The 21,405-nt window shown below is 34.1% G+C and overlaps 2 protein-coding genes across 5 annotated transcripts in view; both read right to left on the bottom strand.

Moving 5' to 3' along the window:
* LOC133201753 (cytochrome b5 reductase 4-like) overlaps positions 1 to 21,405 on the bottom strand; it is a 51,362-nt gene that overhangs the window by 15,586 nt on the left and 14,371 nt on the right. Inside the window, exons 3-6 of one of the 4 annotated variants that reach the window (XM_061337547.1) lie at positions 14,098 to 14,115; positions 9,324 to 9,631; positions 4,492 to 4,592; positions 889 to 973 (exon numbers count right to left, since the gene is read on the bottom strand). In XM_061337547.1, coding sequence (XP_061193531.1) covers positions 889 to 973; positions 4,492 to 4,592; positions 9,324 to 9,631; positions 14,098 to 14,111 — 508 coding nt within the window. In that variant the 5' untranslated portion in view covers positions 14,112 to 14,115. Of the gene's footprint in view, positions 1 to 888; positions 974 to 4,491; positions 4,593 to 9,323; positions 9,632 to 10,176; positions 10,360 to 14,097; positions 14,116 to 21,405 lie in introns of those variants that run through there. The other 3 variants (XM_061337546.1, XM_061337548.1, XM_061337549.1) reach the window with 3 other exon arrangements.
* The window catches only part of LOC133201752 (tubulin--tyrosine ligase-like protein 12), a 232,685-nt gene that overhangs the window by 203,807 nt on the left and 7,473 nt on the right, over positions 1 to 21,405 (bottom strand). The gene's annotated exons all lie outside the window — the stretch shown is intronic.

The raw sequence follows: 21,405 nt of genomic DNA, 5'->3' as shown, positions 1-21,405 counted from the left end.
CAAAAATTAGAAAAATTCCTACAAATGATAAAACTCCTGCCCTGTTTAAATAATTTAATGAAAACAACTGACTTGATAAACATTGATGTTTATTCCTGCTGAATCTCAAATTATCAGAAATTCAACACCAATGTAGATAATTTGATTTTCAGTATCGGAAATGAAGAGCTCCAAATCATGAAAACACCCACCATCTGTCAGCGAACATAAAGATTAGAAAATACATGAACTAGTGACAGATTAAGAGTGGCTGATGTTAAATATTTAACTTCTGGAGCTACAATTGGTAATAGGATTTACGGATTCTGTGCCTGCCTCCTGTTCTTGACAGAAAAATCTATATCCACGTACCAATGAAAAGGAAAAAATTGTCTTGAGTTACAACAGACAATTCATCCTGGTAATCAATATAGAAGCAGATTTAATCAAAATACTTAATGATTTTTAATTCAGTTATTCTTGAGAATTGCAAGTGTGCAATTTGAAGGACTATGAAGTAAAAACTGCATAAAGTCCAATGATCTCTCTGTGTAAATATATTGAATTTGCACTTGAGACTAGTTATGACTAGAGACTAGTTACCAGCTTCTGTCAAACAAGTTTTTGGGGTTAATGTAAGGCCAAATGGTTAATCCATGACTAGTAATTAAGCTGTTTAAGTCTGTGTCCAATAACTAGTCTCTAGTCCAACTCAAGTGGAAAGTCAACATATTTGCACAGAGATATCATTGGATTTAATGCAGTTTTTATTTCATAGTCCTTCAAGTTTCACACTTACAATTCTAAAGAATAACTTTTTTTATACATGCATATGGAAGTTTTCAGTTAGCAACTGTTCTATAAAGTAGGTCAAACCGACATATTTTCAGTAAGTTTTTAAATACCCACCTCTTCTATGAACTGGTGTTGTAGACTTCAACTTTCCCACAAAGCATTTCTCCAACATTGATTCGTAATTCACCCATTTATGAACCTGCAAGTAGGAACAAAGTCAAGTTAATCTTTTTAAGGTCTTCCGTCTTCACGGAAGACCTTATAGTGATTCTACTGTTTCTTATTATTAAGGTCTTCCGTCTTCACGGAAGACCTTATAGTGATTCTACTGTTTCTTATTATTATTAAGGTCTTCCGTCTTCACGGAAGACCTTATAGTGATTCTACTGTTTCTTATTATTATTATTATTATTATTTTTCATTTTTATTTTTCTGACCTTTTCAAATCGCGATATCTCAAAAACTACTCAATCATTTTCAGCCAAATTTTCAGGAATGATGTGTTATCTCATGCCATTTTGAAATATTGAAAAAGTTTGGAAAAATTCACTTCCGGTCACGAATTATTACGATTTTTCACTTTTTCCACTAAAAATCTAGTCCGTGAATGTTCTCGGAAACTGTTAAAAGTAGGAGTCTGAAACTTTCAGGTATGATAGAAGGTGATTTGTAAATGTGTGATGGAAACATTTCGTGTGTCGTCGCCACTTCCGGTCGTCACAGGAAGTGATTTAAAAAGGGTAGTTTTTTGAACTTTTTTCTTTTTCATTATTTTTTTATGATATTTATAGGTTAAATAGAGAATCTTATCAGAATGCTAAATATATAATTTATTCAAAAATAGATTAACCCGTACTCTAGATATTTATGCTTGCTACTTTGATACGATGGTCTTTGATAGCGTAATGGTAAGCATGTTGAATTTTCACGCGGGCAACTCGTATTCAATCCCCAGAATGTCCAAATTTGTTCACACTATTGTTTGGGCTCAAATGTAATATTTTATTTATATTTACAGGGGGGGGGGGGGCTATGTCGTTCAACGTCAGAGCAATGGTGTTTGACTTCACAATGGCACTGTGTCTTTTTACTCCTTCATAAAGAGTTTGCAGTTAAATTTTGCACTATTCAATCCCAAGAATGTCCGATTTTTTTCACACTGTTGTTTGGGCTCAAATGTAATATTTTATCTTTAAGTGGGGGGGGGGGGGGGGGGGGGGTATGTCGTTCAACGTCAGAGCAATGGTGTTTGACTTCACAATGGTACTGTGTCTTTTTACTCCTTCATAAAGAGTTTGCAGTTGAATTTTGCACTAATTAATGTGCATATGTGTGTGATATGACAAAATAAGGTAAAGATGTTAATGTAGCTAGGTACCTATGCAATTGAATCACAAATCAGAGATTTGTCAAATTATATTTTGAAAGTAGAATTTATTATTTTCTCATCTTGATTAAATAAAAATAGCAATTTCAAATGAGAGGTAACTTCAATGACATTTAGTTTAGAGCAAGATCCGCCATAATTAAGAGCTCAAAGCGACTTAGCGGATAAATGTATGGTTAATTAATGGAATACAGTGTATTAACACAATGAAACACATAAAAATCTGTATACTTGAAACAGTATGTGAAAAAATATGCTTTCACGTGAAGTGTCAATCATTTTGTTATGCGTGTGTGGTGCTGACTCAGGGAGGGGGGGGGGGGGGGGGGGGGTAACCTGAAATGCATGAAATCGGGTAAAATAAAACAAAATAGTGTAGATACATGTAGGTCTTAAATTAAAAAAAATATTTAACATAATTTTGTATTTTGTACAATTAAGTGTGAGAATCTCAAAGTTTAAAAAAATTCACACAAAGATGTTTTGGAACATAGGTCCTCCCCCTCCCTAAAATTATATTTCGTATTTTTTTCGTTCCAGATTTGCAATATTTTCAAAATATAAACGTTTAATTATATTTTATGTATGATTGATTGATTGATTGTATGTTGTTTTAAGTCCCATTCGAGAATTTTTCACTTATATAGAGACGTGACCACCGCGGTGAAGGGCTTCAAATTTAAACTTTTACTCGGCACTCAGGGCCATTGAGCAATGAGGCATCTTTATCCGTGCCAACACCTGCCTTGACACGTGGCCTCGGTTTTTAAGGTTTCATCCAAAATATCCGCAACTTTCACTTCAAAGTGCCGAGCGCATGGCGAAGGAATTTTGTATGAAGGTGTGACAGGGAATGCACAACATAACATGTTGTTTAAAGAGGAATCAACTTCTATGAAGACAGAGAAGGGACGGAAGACCTTCTTGTTGCCATGGCAACAAGGTTTCTAGTTTATTTTATAATTTCATTATATATCAGTTTTCTTTAAGTGTATTTCTAACTTATTAGGAAATCAGCTTTGTAAAATCTGACAAATGCTATACCTCTATATTTCCTTACATATAGGACACAAGTATATGAGCATTATGACAAACTGAGAATTAAAAAATTTTTGCTCCTGTTGAGCATGGTTGAGATACCCTGAAAACCCAGAGTTCCATAATACAGTGAAACCTGTTTAATCTGACATGCTTGGGAGACAAATTTTGTGTCAGAATAGATTACACAATATAAAAAACATGGAAAAATAATACAATGAGAATGAAAATAAAGGTCAGAATTCACAGTGAAACGGATTACACAGGCATTGGATGAGACAGTTTTCACTGTAATAAAATGTTCTAAATAACAGCCCCAATGTTCTATGAGATTTAAATTAATCCAATCTATATTGAAGATATGGATATTAAAAAAAATATCAACATTTTACTTTCACTGTAATCTGTTGCAAATTCATGTTCTACACAGGAATTTGATGTAATATCTTATAATTTTGACAAGGCCATGTCATGTGGGCCCTCTATATTTTTGATGAAATTCAAATTTCAGGAAGATGATAATTCTTACCTTGTTTATAAATTTGTTGATAAAAAACAATATTTTTGTCATCAAAATCCCTAAATAACCCTGTTGTCAAACAAGCACTGTCTTTTTATCAGCAGAAATATTGCTAACAATAATATTACAAACCGTGGGGGAAAAAAAATCAATTTTAATTTCTTCCTTATGAGTCCTTCAAATTCTGCTCAATGACCTACCATTTAATATACAGCTTAAACCCCATACCTATAAAACAGGACTGCAGGAAAGTTGGTTTAGTTATCAAATTATAGAGTGTTAAATTCTCTACGAAACAAAATAAATAAATAAATTTAAAAAAACACTTTCTGTAGCTTTTTCAAAAATATTTTGTATGATTATGCAGAATGTGTAAAACAAAAATAAAGAATTATAAAAGAAAAAAAGCAAAAAAAAAAATAAAAATTAATTAATTAAATAAAAATAAAATTTTAAAAAGTTAAATAAATAAAAAAAAATCAACAAAACAAAGTTTATAAACTTTAACAACAGATAATTTTCAGTGTCCATTAATGTGTTCAATTTGTGGAATCTTTGCTCTGTGAAAAGTACATAAAAAATCAAAGACTCTTTCGTACAAGATCTTGTGATGGAAGAATATTGTCCATACAGACATCTAAGCTTAAACATTTACAGATTGGATTACAAAATGAGCTTTAGAAGAATACAATTCACATTTATACTAAAAATACTGCATTTGTTAACTTTGGAAAATGTGTAAATTAAAATTGAACATTATTTTAATTCTTACTTCATCAAACAGCTGAGTTCCGTCAATCCCTGCCCCCCTCATCAATTCATCATCACCCCCAGGGTGATACTCCATATAAGGGGTAATGTTGTACACTTTGCCTAAAAAAAAAAGATCATTCAAATTTTGAATACAATAAGGACACAGAAAAAGAATTGATCAATTAAATCTGAAATCACATAAATTTTTTTCATGTGCCCACTTTCTTCATATTTTATCTTCAAGGCAATGCACAGTTGGAACAGATTTCATTACAATAACGTCCATGTGCCTCTTGTTAAAGATTAAAGTGCTCTTGGGAACGGAATTATTAAAGAAATATGAAGTTCATCTGAGAAATCTTTAATGAATATAACTATCTGCTCTTTGTGCAGGTATTAATCATAGTGCATTTTAAGCTTTGTGTTTCATTCTGCTAACAATAAAATTCTCCCTAAAGAAAACTAACAGCTGAATCAAATTTGTATTTTCTCTTATGTTATTTAAAATGCCAGCAATATATCTTTGAAATTCTGCATGCTAGAGTGTTGTGTTTTCTTTTTTAAAGATATGCTCAATAACTATAACCCTTGACAATTCATTTTACATAACATGAAAAGCACAGTTTCATTACCAGTAGGGAACTAGAAGCAATTTGAAATTATCTCAGTTCTTATGGACATGAAGCTCTTTGAAAATCAAGTCATGGACTCCTGTTTGTCCAAACGATTCTACAGACTAAAAATTATCATTACATGTACCATACTAGGCCTCTTGGCATGGCTACATTTGCATTGAAAAAATAGAGAATATGAGACTAACTTCAAAAAGAATTCAATAGCAGGTGCATTCCTCTTTCAAATACAGCTGAAATTTGGTATTTCAAACATTGATATCTTAAATACCATGTATATTTCAAAGTGAGTTGGAAGTACCAACAACTGTAAGTTTCTTTATGTATCTTAACCTCAATCTCAAATCCTTGGTCTTGTCAAGTTTGAGATAACAAGGTTTGACTGTATGTATCTGTGTTTGAAGCTTAATGAAGTATCGGTTCATTGAAGTTTCTTTGGTAATTAGGTAATCAATTTCTTTGGCTGGTAATTAGACTGATCTTAAAATGCTTAATCATCCTTCACGTAGTCAAATTTGTATAAAGCTTGCTTTCAACATTTTGCTTTTGCCCAAGTTCACATTGGTAATAAATGAGACCAAAGAATATTATCTGGCAATTAAAGCTTAAATAAGCTAAACAGGCAAATAGAAAGTTATCCTACCACTCCTTAAATCTCTACTTCCATTTTAATTTCCCTTTCTGGTTACTTGTTAGTCCATTTATCTTTGATAAAACCTTAAAGCAGATGTTGAGGAAATATAATTTACCAAAGCTTTAATTTCCTCTTCCTAGCTATTTTAATGCCAGACATGTCCTTTTCTCTAAATTACTATTCTTTCCAAGGAGAAGCAGCATGATGTTATTAGGCCCCAAGGTAAGATCTTGGAAGAAAGACACAATAGTTAGCTGGCACAAAAAAATAGCCAAAGTCAGGAGAAAGGGAGTAACTGTGACTGAGAACCTTTGCACATAAATAAGATGGCACCTTCAATACTGATGGCTCAGACTTCAAGCAAGAAGTCCAAAATCACAATGGTGCTGGGTTGTAAACCATCAAATATATCTTTTGGATCGCTACCTCTGATTAAAGGCTTTTAGAAGATTCAGCAACATTTCTCATAAACCACGCTTCCTGGTAAAATCAGTGGCATTTGGTGACATTTGTCCATGAGCTTGCTTTTGTTAAAGTCAGCAGCATTTATTCCAGACAGTGCTTTTAGTAAAGTTAACAGAATTAAGCAAAATAAGAGATGTTTGTGAAACACTTATGCCCCCCCCTCCCCCAACAAATAATTGGAATTTTTCTAAGTTCAAGGGGCATAACTCTGTCAAAAATTGCTCAATTGTACCCAAAACAGAACTTGACCTAGATTTTCTTGTGATAAATCTGTATACCAAATTTCATTTCAGTATGTGCAACCTCTGTGAAGAAAATGAACGGAAACTGTTGATGGACCGACAGACAGACTGACCGACAGACAGTAGCTAAGCAATATATGCCCTCCCTTCTTTGAAGGGGGGCATAATTAATATGATGTAGAAATGTGTTTTCTGTGAAGGTAGCAATATGAAGTAAAATTTCAGTGCAAGACAATGTTTCTGGTAAAGTAAGTAGCTTTCAGCAATGCTTTTCCAGTGTTCCTGGTTAAAAGTCAACATCATTTAGCAACTATTCCACTCATTCTTCCTGAATATTAATCTTCCAATATTGGCATACAGATCTCATACATTTCTGTTTCTAATTTTTCTATCAGGCTTAGACAATTTCATTTGTTAAGTATATTATTTACTTTGGGACAAATAGACTCGAAGTTAATAATAGAATATGTAGACAAATTGTAGACAAGTTTGGTCCAAGTAGACTTTAAAGTTACTTTGGATTGGACCTGCTCCAAAACCTTTAATCTGATCAATCATCCAGAAATGCAAGTCAGATCCAGCCTGGTTTTGAGCATCCACTGAAAATCTGAAGCATGCATAGTAGAATGCATGCCTAGGTGCATCATTCATGTAAGTTTGATCACCACTGGGCTAATAGTTACTTGGGAATGGAACTGCTTCAAAACTTTAACCTTGTCACTCATTCATAAAATGTAGGTCAGCATCCGAAGCATGTCTGGTAGTATCATCTATGCAAGTTTGGTCACTATAGGGTTTATTGCTACTTCCTCCAAAACCTTTTTACCTGATCACTCATCTGTAAAATGTAGGTCAGATCCAGCATCCATAACAAGTCTGGAAGTATGTATCCCTAAATGCATCATCCATGGAAGTTTGTCTAGGTATGGCTTATACTTACTTTAGAATGGACCTCCTCCTTTAACTTTAACCTGGACACCTATGCCGACACCAGGGGTATACCATAAGCTCACCTTGAAAGACACAGTGACCTACTTCGGGTGGTGAATTACACTGTGAAATGGGCACGGTTTAACTATATTTTGCCATAAAATTCCAAGTGACATATTTTTGGGTCATGACACACCTCTCAAGATGCATCAACTGACCTAGTTGAATGGCCCTAGGCATCACAGTGTGCAAAATGTGATCTGGACAGACATTGAATGTGTATGGTCATAAAATTCTAATCCAGGCAATAGTGCATGGATTGCATGTCCCCCCCCCCTTCCCCCCTAAGGTGCATCAACTAACAAGGTTTGATTGTCCACTCCTACACTTCACAGTTGCAAGGTAAGTCTTGGACTTGAGAAAAAAAAACAACACATGAATGGTGGGAAAGTCTATTAAAACCTGAAAGCCAAGAAACCTTTCTGTATGTACAAATATCTAAGTAAAATCAAATTAAATCCTACGCACTTAATGTTGCTTAAAAATTACTCCTACCTAGGAATAAATCGTGATAAGAAAAAATGTCTAATACTAAGTACTCGTGAGAATAAAATTATGACATTTATCAATGTAAAGAATAACACACTAATTTTATGTACTTTTGTCTTATGTAAATTGTACAAGTTAGTAGATAAAAGGATATATGTAAAATGTTAAATAGCTTCGTTATTAAATGATTAAAGATAAATGACAATATTATTTTTACTGTGTTGTTGTTTTAGGTCACATGCTATATCATTTTTTCAGATATGAACTTGAGTTACTAAAAATAAGTTCAGATTTGTTTTGCTCAATTCATTCAAGGCAAAAATTATTAAAAACAGCTAATTCTATTGTAATGACCTTGTCTGTTATTTTCCCCAAAGAAAATAATATAATATTGACAATGTAGCCCTTTAATTTGGCCAATCCAAGAAAATATCCAGTTTTCAGAAAAGCATATTAACCGAGCACCAAGTATGAGGTCGATATGCTTTTCTGTGCAGTCAATATTTCTACAGGTCAACCTAAAAAGGCTATATTTGTATTTTATATAACATCCTGTCAATTACAACAATAGTGTCATGTAAATTCAAGCAAAAATATCCCTCTTTCAGTCTTAGACATGTTAGACTAACCCAAACACTTTGATGAACTTGAACTGAAGCAGAACAAATCATGCAACAAATTAATGAGACTTTCACGTTATCATCATAAAACTGGCATAGATTATTACAAGTAAGTTATTCTGCATATGACTATTGAAAACAGGCATTTGTAATTCATGGGAAATATGTATGCTATTTTTTTCATAACAATTAGCTTAGACCCTGATAACTAACTGACCTGACACTCAGACAGTAAAGCAATTTTCTTAGCAACAAGAGGCTCGTGGGCCAGAAGTTCTTTCTGGGGAAAAATGTCACTCAATGCCATTTCCTTACCAAATAGTCAAGTATTGAACACACATCACTTATTAAATGCCACTGACATTTTTCTTAAATGTTATATATTGGAAGCAGTACAATGAAGAGATATAAGATGTTATTTAATTTTCATTACTGCCTACTTTGATAGAATTAAGTACATGTATAATTAAACTTTTGGAATGGCATCATAATTTCAAAGGCATGTTTAATGTGGATTCCATACATTTCTTTTATATCAACCTTTACAAGTAAGTCCTTGCTATGTGCTAGCCACCATTTTGCTATGCATGCAAAGAAGACTGGGAGTTTAATTTTTTTTTCATGTAGACATACAAGAATTTCTTTGAACATTTTGAACATGTAGATTTCAACTTGAATTTCCTCTGTTTGTACACCATTGTCAATATAGCTCACTATGAGAGTGACAGCTTTGCACATCTTGCTGCCCTCTCAATATTTTTAAATATTTTTTTAATCACCTCTTAAAGCAATCCAGGCATCATTTCTTCTATTATGCTTGGCTAACTCCTCTGCATCCACCTCCAAGATTTTACCCCCCACTCCTGTTAGATCCTCTCCACTTCTTCCCAGTCGGATCCAGTCCATCAGTGATCGGCCTGGCTTAAGAGCCACCTTGTTCCTGGTCTTTGTGTCAGAGAGTCTCTGTTGGGAGTTGGGGGCTGGAAAGCTTGGCTGTAGGAAGTCCTTGCCAGCCATTTTGTAGTCTACTGAGCTACTGCTTGGGGTTGGTGATCCCTTTTTTGACTTTTCTTGAGATTTGGATGAACTGAAAATGAAAAAATTCATAAAATTAATCATCAATTCACAATGCACAAATACATTTGAACTTTTGTATCTCGAACACTGATACATATATCTCAAATACAATGAATATGTCAAAGTGATTTGGAAGTCCCAGCCACTTTTTCCTTAAGTATTTTACCCAGTGGATATCTCATATTCTCAGATATCTTGAAGTATTTTCTCGGTCCAATCTAGTTTGAGATAATGAGATTTGACTGTATTAACTATATATAATATATTATATATATAATTTATTAGTAAGTAAAAATGCCTAAAAAATAAAATCATGAAGTCAGAGTAAATTAAAAATCATTTAACATTATTACTCTGCCTATCAAATAGGCACTTAAATTAATCTGAAAGCAAAGTTAATATTTGTTTGACTTGGATGAAAAACATGCCAGCAGTTTGTTAATTTTCATGAGTTAATGATAAGCAACAGGAGTAGAATTTCAACAAAATTTGTGTCCCCAAAAAACATTCTACCAAAACATAATCACAAGAAAGGCTATCTATGTATCCATTTACCATATTCTGAACCAACATCCCAGAAAACATCCACCAGACTTCTGAGCCATTTTGAATGAAGTACAAGTACACCCTTTCTATTATGACTCCAAGTACTGAAGAATGTGTAGTGTTAACTGGTAATGACTTACAGGAAACACGTATTTCAAACAAAATGTTAAGTCACAAATTACACAGAGCTGAGCAGTGCATGACACAATCTTCAGCAACCTTGTATAAAATTCCGTCAATATATCTAGTTATACTGGCTTTGTCTTTGGGACTTCTTTAATGTTTGTAAGACATTCAGCTCTGTAGCACCTCCTCAGGTTTCCAGTTTTTGAGAAAGTTTCACTTCTGACAGGTTTTTGAAAAGCCACCCAATGGGCTTTAAGAATTAGAATTTATGTTATAGATTTTTGCAAAGTTGGCTGTTTTTAATCACAAGAATATCTAAGGCTGAATCTTAGTTTGACTTTTTATTCCAGGCTGACATTAACACCAGATCCAGTAGGCTCCGAGATCTTTCTGGTTGACAATGAGAAGAACAATATCCCTTAAAATTCGGAACGTTGGACTGGATTATCAGATAATTCCAGCATTCCACTAATCAATTTTCCCTTCAAAATCTTTAAATCATAAAAATCCTTAAAAACCACAAAGCTACTTTTTAATAATCCAATAACAAGGAAATTTCCAAAAGAACACAATTTGTGCACATAACAGGTAAATACATAATTTGGTATTAAAGAATCAAACATTGAACTTTTCTTCCTCCTTACTATTGGATCTTTTTTCTATCCATTCATAACCTCAGACGACTGTGTGACAGAAAAACCCAGCTATGGCTGACGTATTTACCTCCAAGACGTCATTGTAGCACAAACTCATACACGTACGTATAAGTAAATAATGTATTCACAGCAGTGTGGTCAACGCCATCATTAGGATATTGATTAAAATGCCGTAGACATATTATCACGAATATATCCACATCTGCACACACATCAGGTGATAATGCAACATTATTTTGGTCAGCATCTCTACATGATTGCAATATGCTATCGCATAGATAAAATTAAATTCCCTGCCTCTGCGTACACTCATAGCAATGTATACAGAGCAATATCAAGGTACACACATTGATTTTTTAAGTAAATTACAGGCAATTAAAGACTGTATGAAGCCAGTTTAATCAATAAATGTCCACGAATTCCGTTTTGATATGAATTACAGACAGGAATGATAATCCTGTACGATATTGATTTTTTTTCCTCCCTTTGGCTATAAAAGATGAAAGTTCAATGTATTTGTACCGTTATGTTTGTATAGTATTTAAATTGTCAAGTTACATAGAATTTACTCTATGGTACACTAAAGTTATTTCTGCATGATGCTATTTTTTTTATAATTGACTTCTGGGATATGAAAGTTGGATTAAAAAGTTCATACTAACAAAACTTGAGAGATGCTCAACTGTTATTTAATTAGTACAGTAAATTGACTAAGGGATAAGATTCTACAATTGACAATATAGAATAAAAGTTATTGTGTCTCAATTATACATCTTACTTCAAAAAATTAATTTACAGCCAAGATTTTGTTAAGATTTATGCTTTAAAAAAACTGACTGAAATGCTTCACTATTATGTAATACATGTAATATTCTGCAGGTTCTGTAAATAAAGCAAACTTATTCATTTTAGCATTAATTATATAGTGCCTTTTTGTACACTAATTCAACATGTATATGATTTAAACTAATACTTGTCTTTTTCAAGACTCAAGTGCATTAATTTATAATTACACTCATCATTCAACTGAAGAGGAAGATTGTACTAAATTTTAATTTATGCATGTTTACAGTTACAGTAGAACTTCGATATCTTGAACACCAATATCTCAAATACCATGGATATGTCAAAGTGAATTAGAAGTCCCAACCACTTATTCCTTATGTAATTTACCCTTGATATCTCGAATACTTGATTATCTGAAGTTTTTTCTGTTTCATTGACATGATTGAGTTTGAGATAACAAGGTTTGGCTGTACTTTCTTTCTTGTTTGAAAAGGAACAGACATTTTTTAAACAAGTCTACATAGTATACGACATGTACTATACAAATTTGGACAATGTCCTATTAATGTTACTTTTGGATAGATTTCTTTCTCAGTCTTGCAATATTCAGTGAGACCAACTGGTCACAAGCAGCAGCTTAAAGCGACTGCAGCGCATGACCCCTATCTAGCATGACATTTCTAGTCCCATCATAATTATAATTGCATTTTTAGGTCAATGTATGCCATATATTTAACCAGAGAACAGACCTGCTCCAAAACGTTCAAGTTGATAACTAAATAGGCATCGCGATTGATGCAGACAAGAATGTTAAAGTATAACTGCATGGATACAATAGGTTTCATATCAGACCCACCATCCATGAGAGTTCCTATGAGGACCCATTGTTACTAATACATGACCCTTATTAATCTGACTCACAGGTATCAATGGTAATATGCAGCATCTTCCCTAGTGTCATCATCCATGCAATTTACCTCCAGATATGGTGAATAGCTACTGCTTGCTCGGCAATATACAAGCATACATATTCCAAAATCTTGAAACTTGAAAATTTGGCTACCAACACATTTTATTTCTGGGAGAGTTGGATCCTCCCAAACATTTTTTAAATGCCAATAAAACTTCATCAGATGACTTTGTTTATCCTAGTAAATACATTATGCCTGTGTCACCTTCCTGAATAACCTTTGTTCAGTCATTTTCCTCTTTTTTTTCTTTTTGCTTAATATCACAAAAAAGTAAAATTAATTAATACAAAAAATGCAATTACCCCCTCCCCCACTTTTTTTTTCCTTTTACACATTACATTGACTCATATTCTATGTTTCTTCCTTCAGTACAACTTCTGAGCTTGCAAACACATAATCTCTCTAGAAATTCAATGGTTTATCAAAGATACATACTGTTACAATCAATTTAAAAATCTTCATCTGTAATATGAGACCTTGACTTAAATTGATAAATTTTCAGATATTACTGAATAATACAAGTCACTTCTACACAGAGTCACACTCACAAACAGAAAGGGTGACATCCATAAAAACACACATAACCAAACATCTGCCACAGTGCCTATATATATAAGATGACTGAATTTACATTTCACTGGAGGCCAGCATAAACATTCCTACTAAATGCTAGTCCTGTACAAGATATCAAACAATTCAGATAAATTATGAACACTTACAAAATATAAAAAGCATATGGGTAAAGGTATATCAAAATTTTATGTTAATATGTTTGCAAAATTTAAAATTCACAGCACATTTTTAATGATAAAAAAAATCTAATGATGTGTATCAGCAAAAAATTGTAATTTACATTCAATGAGAACTTGATGTCTTTTTTATTGATTTTTTTTAAAAATATTTACATTTATCTGTTTCCCCTGAGAATTATGATTGCCATGTGTAAAAAAAAAAATTAAACATTTTGTTGTACGAGCATGCATCATTACACTGAACATATGTATGTCAAGGTGTTGTGCCAACTTTTCCTGCTTGCAAGATTCTGTGATAAAAAAGCATTGTAATTAGAGAAAACCAAACTATACAATTTTCTGTTCTGTTTGTAAATAAGTCAACTCATTCTCCTACTGGCTAACAAAGATGAACAAAGCTCAGAATAATTTACTATATCTTTATCTACCTGGTGTAAAACACAATGGTCCCAAAAGAAAAAGAATGAAAAGAAAAAATCCAACAGAAATAGGAATAGTTTGTTAATGTACCTAAATGACCTCTAAGTGGTATAGGCATTAAGTGGGGGAAAAATGCTCGAGAATGACTCTACTCTAGAGGGTAAAAATGCATGCATACAGTGAGAAAACGAGATCAAACATTTAAAAACGATTTCCTACCTGGTACATCCCATGATGCTGTGGGGAAAAGAAATTAAATAATGATTGTATCTAAGTTAAATCAATCCTCGTATCACAAATATCACTCTCCATGAGAAAAACTATAAATACACCATAGAAATCAGTAAATATATTCCAGTTTGCTCAAGGGCCTGAAAACTATTATCCAATACAGCTGACTAGGACTTGCAGTGGGAAAAACATGGAAATACTTGGTAACACATCCAAATAATTCAGTTCCACATGTAAATGCTATCTAGGTGCTTGAAGGGGCAGGTGTTGTGCGATTGTAGGGTCATTATAGAAAAACCAAGGATTGATATATTTGTTCTATGAGTGCCGTTCAGTATTTGAGATGGTGCACAGTTAGCTCCTTAAGATCAACCTATGAGTGAAAAAAATTATGCAAGTGCTGTAATTGTCACTCAATATCTTTATCATTTGTTGGCAAATTAAATTGACTTGCAAAAGGTGAGAACGTACAGAATCACACAATAAAGATTTACTGGTGACGATGTTCTGTAATCGTGTACATCAGATTCCTCGGTGTGTATATAAATGTCAAACAAAATAATGGGAATTAAATTGATTTGACATAATAATGATACGATAATGACACATCTTTCTTATTCCAGGTAGGCTATTATTTTGAATACAGCAATGGAAAAAAATCTTCAATGTGTTCATTATTTAGCAAAGTACCATTTTGCTTATTGTTAAAATTTTATGGTCATCAAAATGTTGGCACATTCAAAATTAGTTTAACATGTTATGAAAGTTATTCTTTTTTTGATGCCTACAGAATACTTTAATCCAAAAAATGAACATCACAAGTTATCAATAACACTTTTCACAAATTTTTAAAAATCCTTGGAAATTCATCAAATACGGTTCATCCAGAGAAAAACTTCCAGTAAATTCCAACAAATTCACAAGATATACCATGTAAATCTGCTTCAGGGTGAAAATTTCATCCACTCTGGCAAACCTATCAATAGCAGCATCCAAAAAAATTGGGCAAACAATGGATGATTTTGTATCAGATTATATAATGTAATTGTAAGTGTCTAGAGAGACCACCATGCAGAAATTAAATCAGGAATTGTCAGAAAGCATGACTTATCACATTCTGTATCAATAACACTGCCCAGTCATCAAGCCTATTGATCAGACAACAGTGGGAGCTGACGATGGAATCTGATGCACGTTTTGACACTCTGCGGAGGTAGATCAGTCCAGCTAACAGTTCAATAATTGCCACTGAAATGTGCTTTTCTCATCAATAACACCACACATTTCTATTTCGCAGGTTTCAATTCGCGAGGCAAGTTCCCTCTGTCTGTAACCTCCTCCGTCTTTATCCGATAATTCAATTGGAAATGTCCTGTGTGACAATGCAAGATACTTAAATAGAAGCAAAGTGGATTCCCAGCTTCAGGTATAATAGCGAATGATTGCCATTGGACCAGTGATAGGGAAAAAACTGAATAACTCAAATTGTCAATACATCAAGCAGATAGATCAGACAACTAACGATTAATTTCATCATGAATGATAGTGAATTATGTAGGATTCACCACATGTACTCCATTATGACGTTTTTGAATCATTGTTTCAAAACAAAAAATCTTTTAGTGTGGAAACATAATACATGTATGTAGTCTATGAAACAAAAGTAACAACTTCAACCTTTTTCCTACAAAATTAAAAGGCTTTGACTTCATATACCTGAAGGGAATCTGTTTGAATGATTATAACATTACATTGTACCTACATTTGATTCTTTGAATGAGTGACGCACTTGAAAAAAAAAAAGACTTCAAAAGATGAAAAACATTATATATACAGCTGAACTTCGGTGTCACAAACATCTATATCTTTAACACCAAGGATACGTTAGAAGAGATATGGAAGTCCCAAGCACTTTTTCTTTAAGTATTATACCCTCAGTATCTCAAATCCTTGGATATTTTGAAGTTTTTTCTTAGTCTCATCAAATTCGAAATAACAAGGTTTGACTGTACTTACACAATCATGCCTGAAATGCCAAGTCCTACAACCTTGACCAATGGCCCCCGAATATCAAGTAGAAAAAAATCTTAACCTTGAAATGCAACAATTCTGATAAAAAGAAAGCTCAAAAGAACAAAACTGGCTTCTACTTTCCAGACATCTTACAGACTTGACACTGATGATGTGCTTCAGTTAATTGTTACATTCAGTTCAGAACTTGGCAGCATCAATTAAAAGCCTGCATGTAATCAAGTAACACTTACACACAGGTAGAATAATCATACATACACCTACACCAGTCAGACTTCAATATTTCTTTAATGAAAATGTACCAGGTGTCAAATAACTGGAAAAGTAGAGAACTCATGGTAGTCTTGCCAATTCTACACTGAAAATGGAAAAAATGTCATTGATATTTACAACTATGCCCCTTATACAGTATTCTAGATGTCTTCTTACTCTCCTATCCCCCTCCAAGAAAGTGTTTCTTCATCTCTGTGTTATTTTCCTTTTTCATATCCTACTATAAAGCTATAAATCTCGAGTCCACCTTACAAGCAAATTCAGAAATTGTGGTCCTTTGTTTTCTCAGTGTTATTTGTTGAGTTGCAATGATTTATGGTATATTGTTACTATCTGTTCTGTCCTGTCTTGTCTGTCCATCACACCAAAAGAAGTTCTACATTTTTGAAGTAATACATTCTGGTGCAAAGGTTACAGTCAAGATTAAAGTTTCTGAAAGTCAAAGTTCCAGGTCAGGGTCATGAGGTCAGAAATCATAGTACATTCAGAATAGTCTTGTCACACACAATGCATATGTATGTGAAAATATATATGAAAGCCCTGTCACTTCTGGTGCAAAATTTACATGGAAGGTTAACATTTTTGAAAAGTTGGTCAACTTCAAGAAGGTCATGAGATAAAAAAAAACAAGAAGCCCATGGGCCACAATGCTCACCTGAGTAATTTTGGCCTTGCTGTTTTTCAACTGATTCCCCCCCCCCCCCTTGTAGGTCTTATTGTGGCCCCGCCCTACCCCCAGGGGTCATGATTTGAACATTTAGAATTAACATTACCCAAGAATGCTTCCACATAAGTTTCAGCTTTTCTAGCCCAGTGGTTCTTAAGAAGATTTTTACTACTTGTACATATTTCAATGTAAAACTTGGATTCCCTATTGTGGCCCCACCCTACCCCTGGAGGTCATGATTTGAACAATTTAGAATCTACACCACCCCAGGATGTTTCTAATAAGTTTCAGCTTTTCTGGCCCAGTGGTTCTTGAGAAAAAGATTTTTAAAGATTTTTTCTACATATTTCAATGTAAAACTTTGATCCTTTATTGTGCCCCCCCCCCCCTACCCTGGAGGGGTCATGATTTGAACAATTTAGAATCTACACTACCCCAGGATGCTTTCACATCAGTTTCAGCTTTTCTGGCCCAGTGGTTCTTGAGGAGAAGATTTTTAAAGATTTTTTCTACATATTTCAATGTAAAACTTGGATTCCCTATTGTGGCCCCACCCTACCCCGGGGGGTCATGATTTGAACATTTAGAATCTACACTACCCCAGGATGCTTCCACATAAGTTTCAGCTTTTCTGGCCCAGTGGTTCTTGAGAAGAACATTTTTAAAGATTTTTTTTACATATTTCAATGTAAAACTTGGATTCCCTATTGTGGCCCCGCCCTACCCCTGGGGGTCATGATTTGAACAATTTAGAATCTACACTACCCCAGGATGTTTCTACATCAGTTTCAGCTTTTCTGGCCCAGTGGTTCTTGAGAAGAAGATTTTTAAAGTTTTTTTTTTTTACATATTTCAATGTAAATCTTGGATTCCCTATTGTGGCCCCGCCCTACCCCCGGGGGTCATGATTTGAACAATTTAGAATCTACACTACCCCAGGATGTGTCCACATAAGTTTCAGCTTTTCCAGCCCAGTGGTTCTTGAAAAGAAGATTTTTAAAGATTTTTTCTACATATTTCAATGTAAAACTTGGATTTCCTATTGTGGCCCCGCCCTACCCCCGGGGGTCATGATTTGAACAATTTAGAATCTACACTACCCCAGGATGCTTCCACATAAGTTTCAGCTTTTCTGGCCCAGTGGTTCTTGAGAAGAAGATTTTTTAATGACCCCACCCAATTTTTGTCTTTTCTTGATTATCTCCCCTTTGAAGGGGGCTTGGCCCTTCATTTTAACAATTTAAACTTCCCTTCACTCAAGGATGCTTTGTACCAAGTTTGGTTAAAATTGGCCAAGTGGTTCTTGAGAAGAAGTTGAAAATGTGAAAAGTTTACAGACGGACGGACGGATGGACGACGGACAAAGGGTGATCAGAGTAGCTCACTTGAGCTTTCAGCTCAGGTGAGCTAAAAATCATAAAACATTCAAAAAGGCCTTGAGACTGGTAATACACAAGCATTCAAAGGTTCTGACCAAGGTTAAGGTTTTGTGACAGACTGACCAGAAATGTGGGGGGGGGGGCAATAAAGAGTTCAGATCTTTATAAATATAAATTACAATTTTTTATGCCTCCTCTTTGAGAAGTCTAGTATACATGCAGCTCCAGTTTTTCAAACCTCTCAATGAATTTGATATTCGTTCTGATTAGAAATCTTTCTTTTTCTACATGCATTTACAAATATCTAGATTTAATTACTAATGTACAGTATAACGTATCATCAATTTCAATTATGCACACACTCAAACGGTTACTGATAATTTTCATATACATGTATTTATGCACTTGTGATCTGCACACAAATCAAAGCTGATGCTACCAATAACTCGTTTTGTTCCTGAAGAAGAAGTTCTTTACTTAAACCTTTACTAATACTTGGGAAGTCTTCAAAAAGTCTGATTGGTCAAGTCCTAAGTAAATTGCACCTATCATAATACCAATTGAATGCAATTACAGGTGAACTTCAGTATTTCAACACTGACATGTTGACAACCTGGGATACATGAAGGTCAACTTTTCCTGGTAGTATCTTTAAAATCAACAAATAACTACAGCTGATCCGCAGTATCTCGAACACACCATGAATATGTCAAAGTGAGTTGGAAGTTCAAACCCTTCTACTGTTTGTCAAGGTTAACATTTTTCTTATTAATTTATTCTTTTCTTTTTTTTTTTTCCCCTTAGACACCAACTTTGAGTCTTCAATGAAGCCTCAAAGTTATTTCATGTGCATTTAAATTTAATTCAAATTAGCTCACCTTAGCACTCACATAGAGTTCATGGGAACATATTTAATGTGAAGTAAAATAATTTGAATTGAACTCAGATACTTAAGTTTTATTATACCCGCACTTTCTAAAGAAAGTTCGGGTATATTGTTGTTACTCATGTCTGTCCGTCCGTCCGTCCGTCCGTCCGTCTGTCACACTCTTATTTCTCAAACTCCTCTTACATTTTACACAGTAGCCTAATCATCTTTTGGGAGGTGTTTGGTGGTGTCATGTAGATGTGCAGTAAAGTTTCGGAATTTTCATGTTCACCCTGGGGGTCAAATGGGGGTCGAAAAATGACGTTTTTTATGCAAAAAGCCCCTGGTTCCCTGAACTCCTCTTACATTTTACACAGTAGCCTAATCATCTTTTGGGAGATGGTTGGTGGTGTCCTGTAGATGTGCAGTAAGGTTTTGGAATTTTCATTTTCACCCTGGGGGTCAAATGGGGGTCGAAAAATGACGTTTTTTATGCAAAAAGCCCCTGGTTCCCTGAACTCCTCTTACATTTTACACAGTAGCCTAATCGTCTTTTGGGAGATGGTTGGTGGTGTCCTGTAGATGTGCAGTAAGGTTTCGGAATTTTCATTTTCACCCTGGGGATCAAATGGGGGTCGAAAAATGACGTTTTTTATGCAAAAAGCCCCTGGTTCCCTGAACTCCTCTAACATTTTACACAGTAGCCTAATCGTCTTTTGGGAGATGGTTGGTGGTGTCCTGTAGATGTGCAGTAAGGTTTCGGAATTTTCATTTTCACCCTGGGGGTCAAATGGGGGTCGAAAAATGACGTTTTTTATGCAAAAAGCCCCTGGTTCCCTGAACTCCTCTTACATTTTACACAGTAGCCTAATCATCTTTTGGGAGATGGTTGGTGGTGTCCTGTAGATGTGCAGTAAGGTTTCGGAATTTTCATTTTCACCCTGGGGGTCAAATGAGGGTCGAAATATGACGTTTTTTATGCAAAAAACCCCTGGTTCCCAGAACTCCTCTTACATTTTACACAGTAGCCTAATCGTCTTTTGGGAGATGGTTGGTGGTGTCATGTTGATGTGCAGTAAGGTTTCGGAATTTTCATTTTCAAGTTTTTGATGCAGTGGAAGAGCTCTCACTAATACATATCAGCATATTAGGTTTGATAAAAATATCTTGAATGATTTATTTAAAACTGAGCTTAACACTTATTTGAGAAAAGAGAGGTCAAGGTCAACTGAAAGGTTGAGGTCAAAATGTTGATGCAGTTGAAAAACTTATATCATTATGTATTTACTATTAGCATAGAAGTTCAACAAAAATATCAGAAATGGTTTATTTAAAATGTAGATAAGGCCAAATAAAAAAATATGTGTGGTTCAGGTTACCCGACCTTCCCTATTTTATACCCCCGACCCTAAACTTTTTTTTGGCAATTTTCATATTTTTCCGGAATTTCCCCCAATTTCCATCAATGGCTCCAGTTTAAGTTTTAGTTTCAGCAACGACGGCCTCCTTGCAAAACATAGTGCAAGTGTTTAATAGTGTTAAATCCAAAGCAAGCTAGCATGTAGGTGTCCCCTACCAATATTGACTAGTATATTATCACACCACATCTAAATGCCATTTGCAAAGCAGTGATAGGTATTATTTAGAAAAAAAAATTAAGAAAATCATTTTGTTAAAAAAAAAAAATTAAAAAAAATAAAAATCCCTACCTACCTACCCTAATTTTTTTGGAAGTGTAACCGGAACCACACATATTTTTTTGTTTAACATTATTTCAAATGATCATTTTGAAAGAGAAAAGACTAATTTAAAAAAGTGAGGTCAAGGTCAAAGGAAAAGTCAAGGTCAAAAAAGTTGATGCAATTGATATCTCTCAGCAGTATAATTATATCAGCATATGAAGTTTGATAAATATATCTTGAATTGTTTATTCAAAACTGATCTAGACACTAATTTAAGAAAAGTAAGGTCAAGGTCAAAGGAAAATTCAAGGTCAAAAATTTTGATGCAGTTGAAAAGCTTACATCAGTATGTATCAGCATATGACGTTTTATTGAAGTCGGACATGACAAACACTA

The sequence above is a fragment of the Saccostrea echinata genome, unplaced genomic scaffold (assembly GCF_033153115.1).
Source record: "Saccostrea echinata isolate AGI-Se365-2 ecotype Australia unplaced genomic scaffold, CSIRO_AGI_Sech_v1 ptg000045l, whole genome shotgun sequence".
Classification (NCBI taxonomy): domain Eukaryota; kingdom Metazoa; phylum Mollusca; class Bivalvia; order Ostreida; family Ostreidae; genus Saccostrea; species Saccostrea echinata.
The sequence above is the reverse complement of the archived record's forward strand: the minus strand, read 5'-3'. Positions and strand labels throughout refer to the sequence as shown.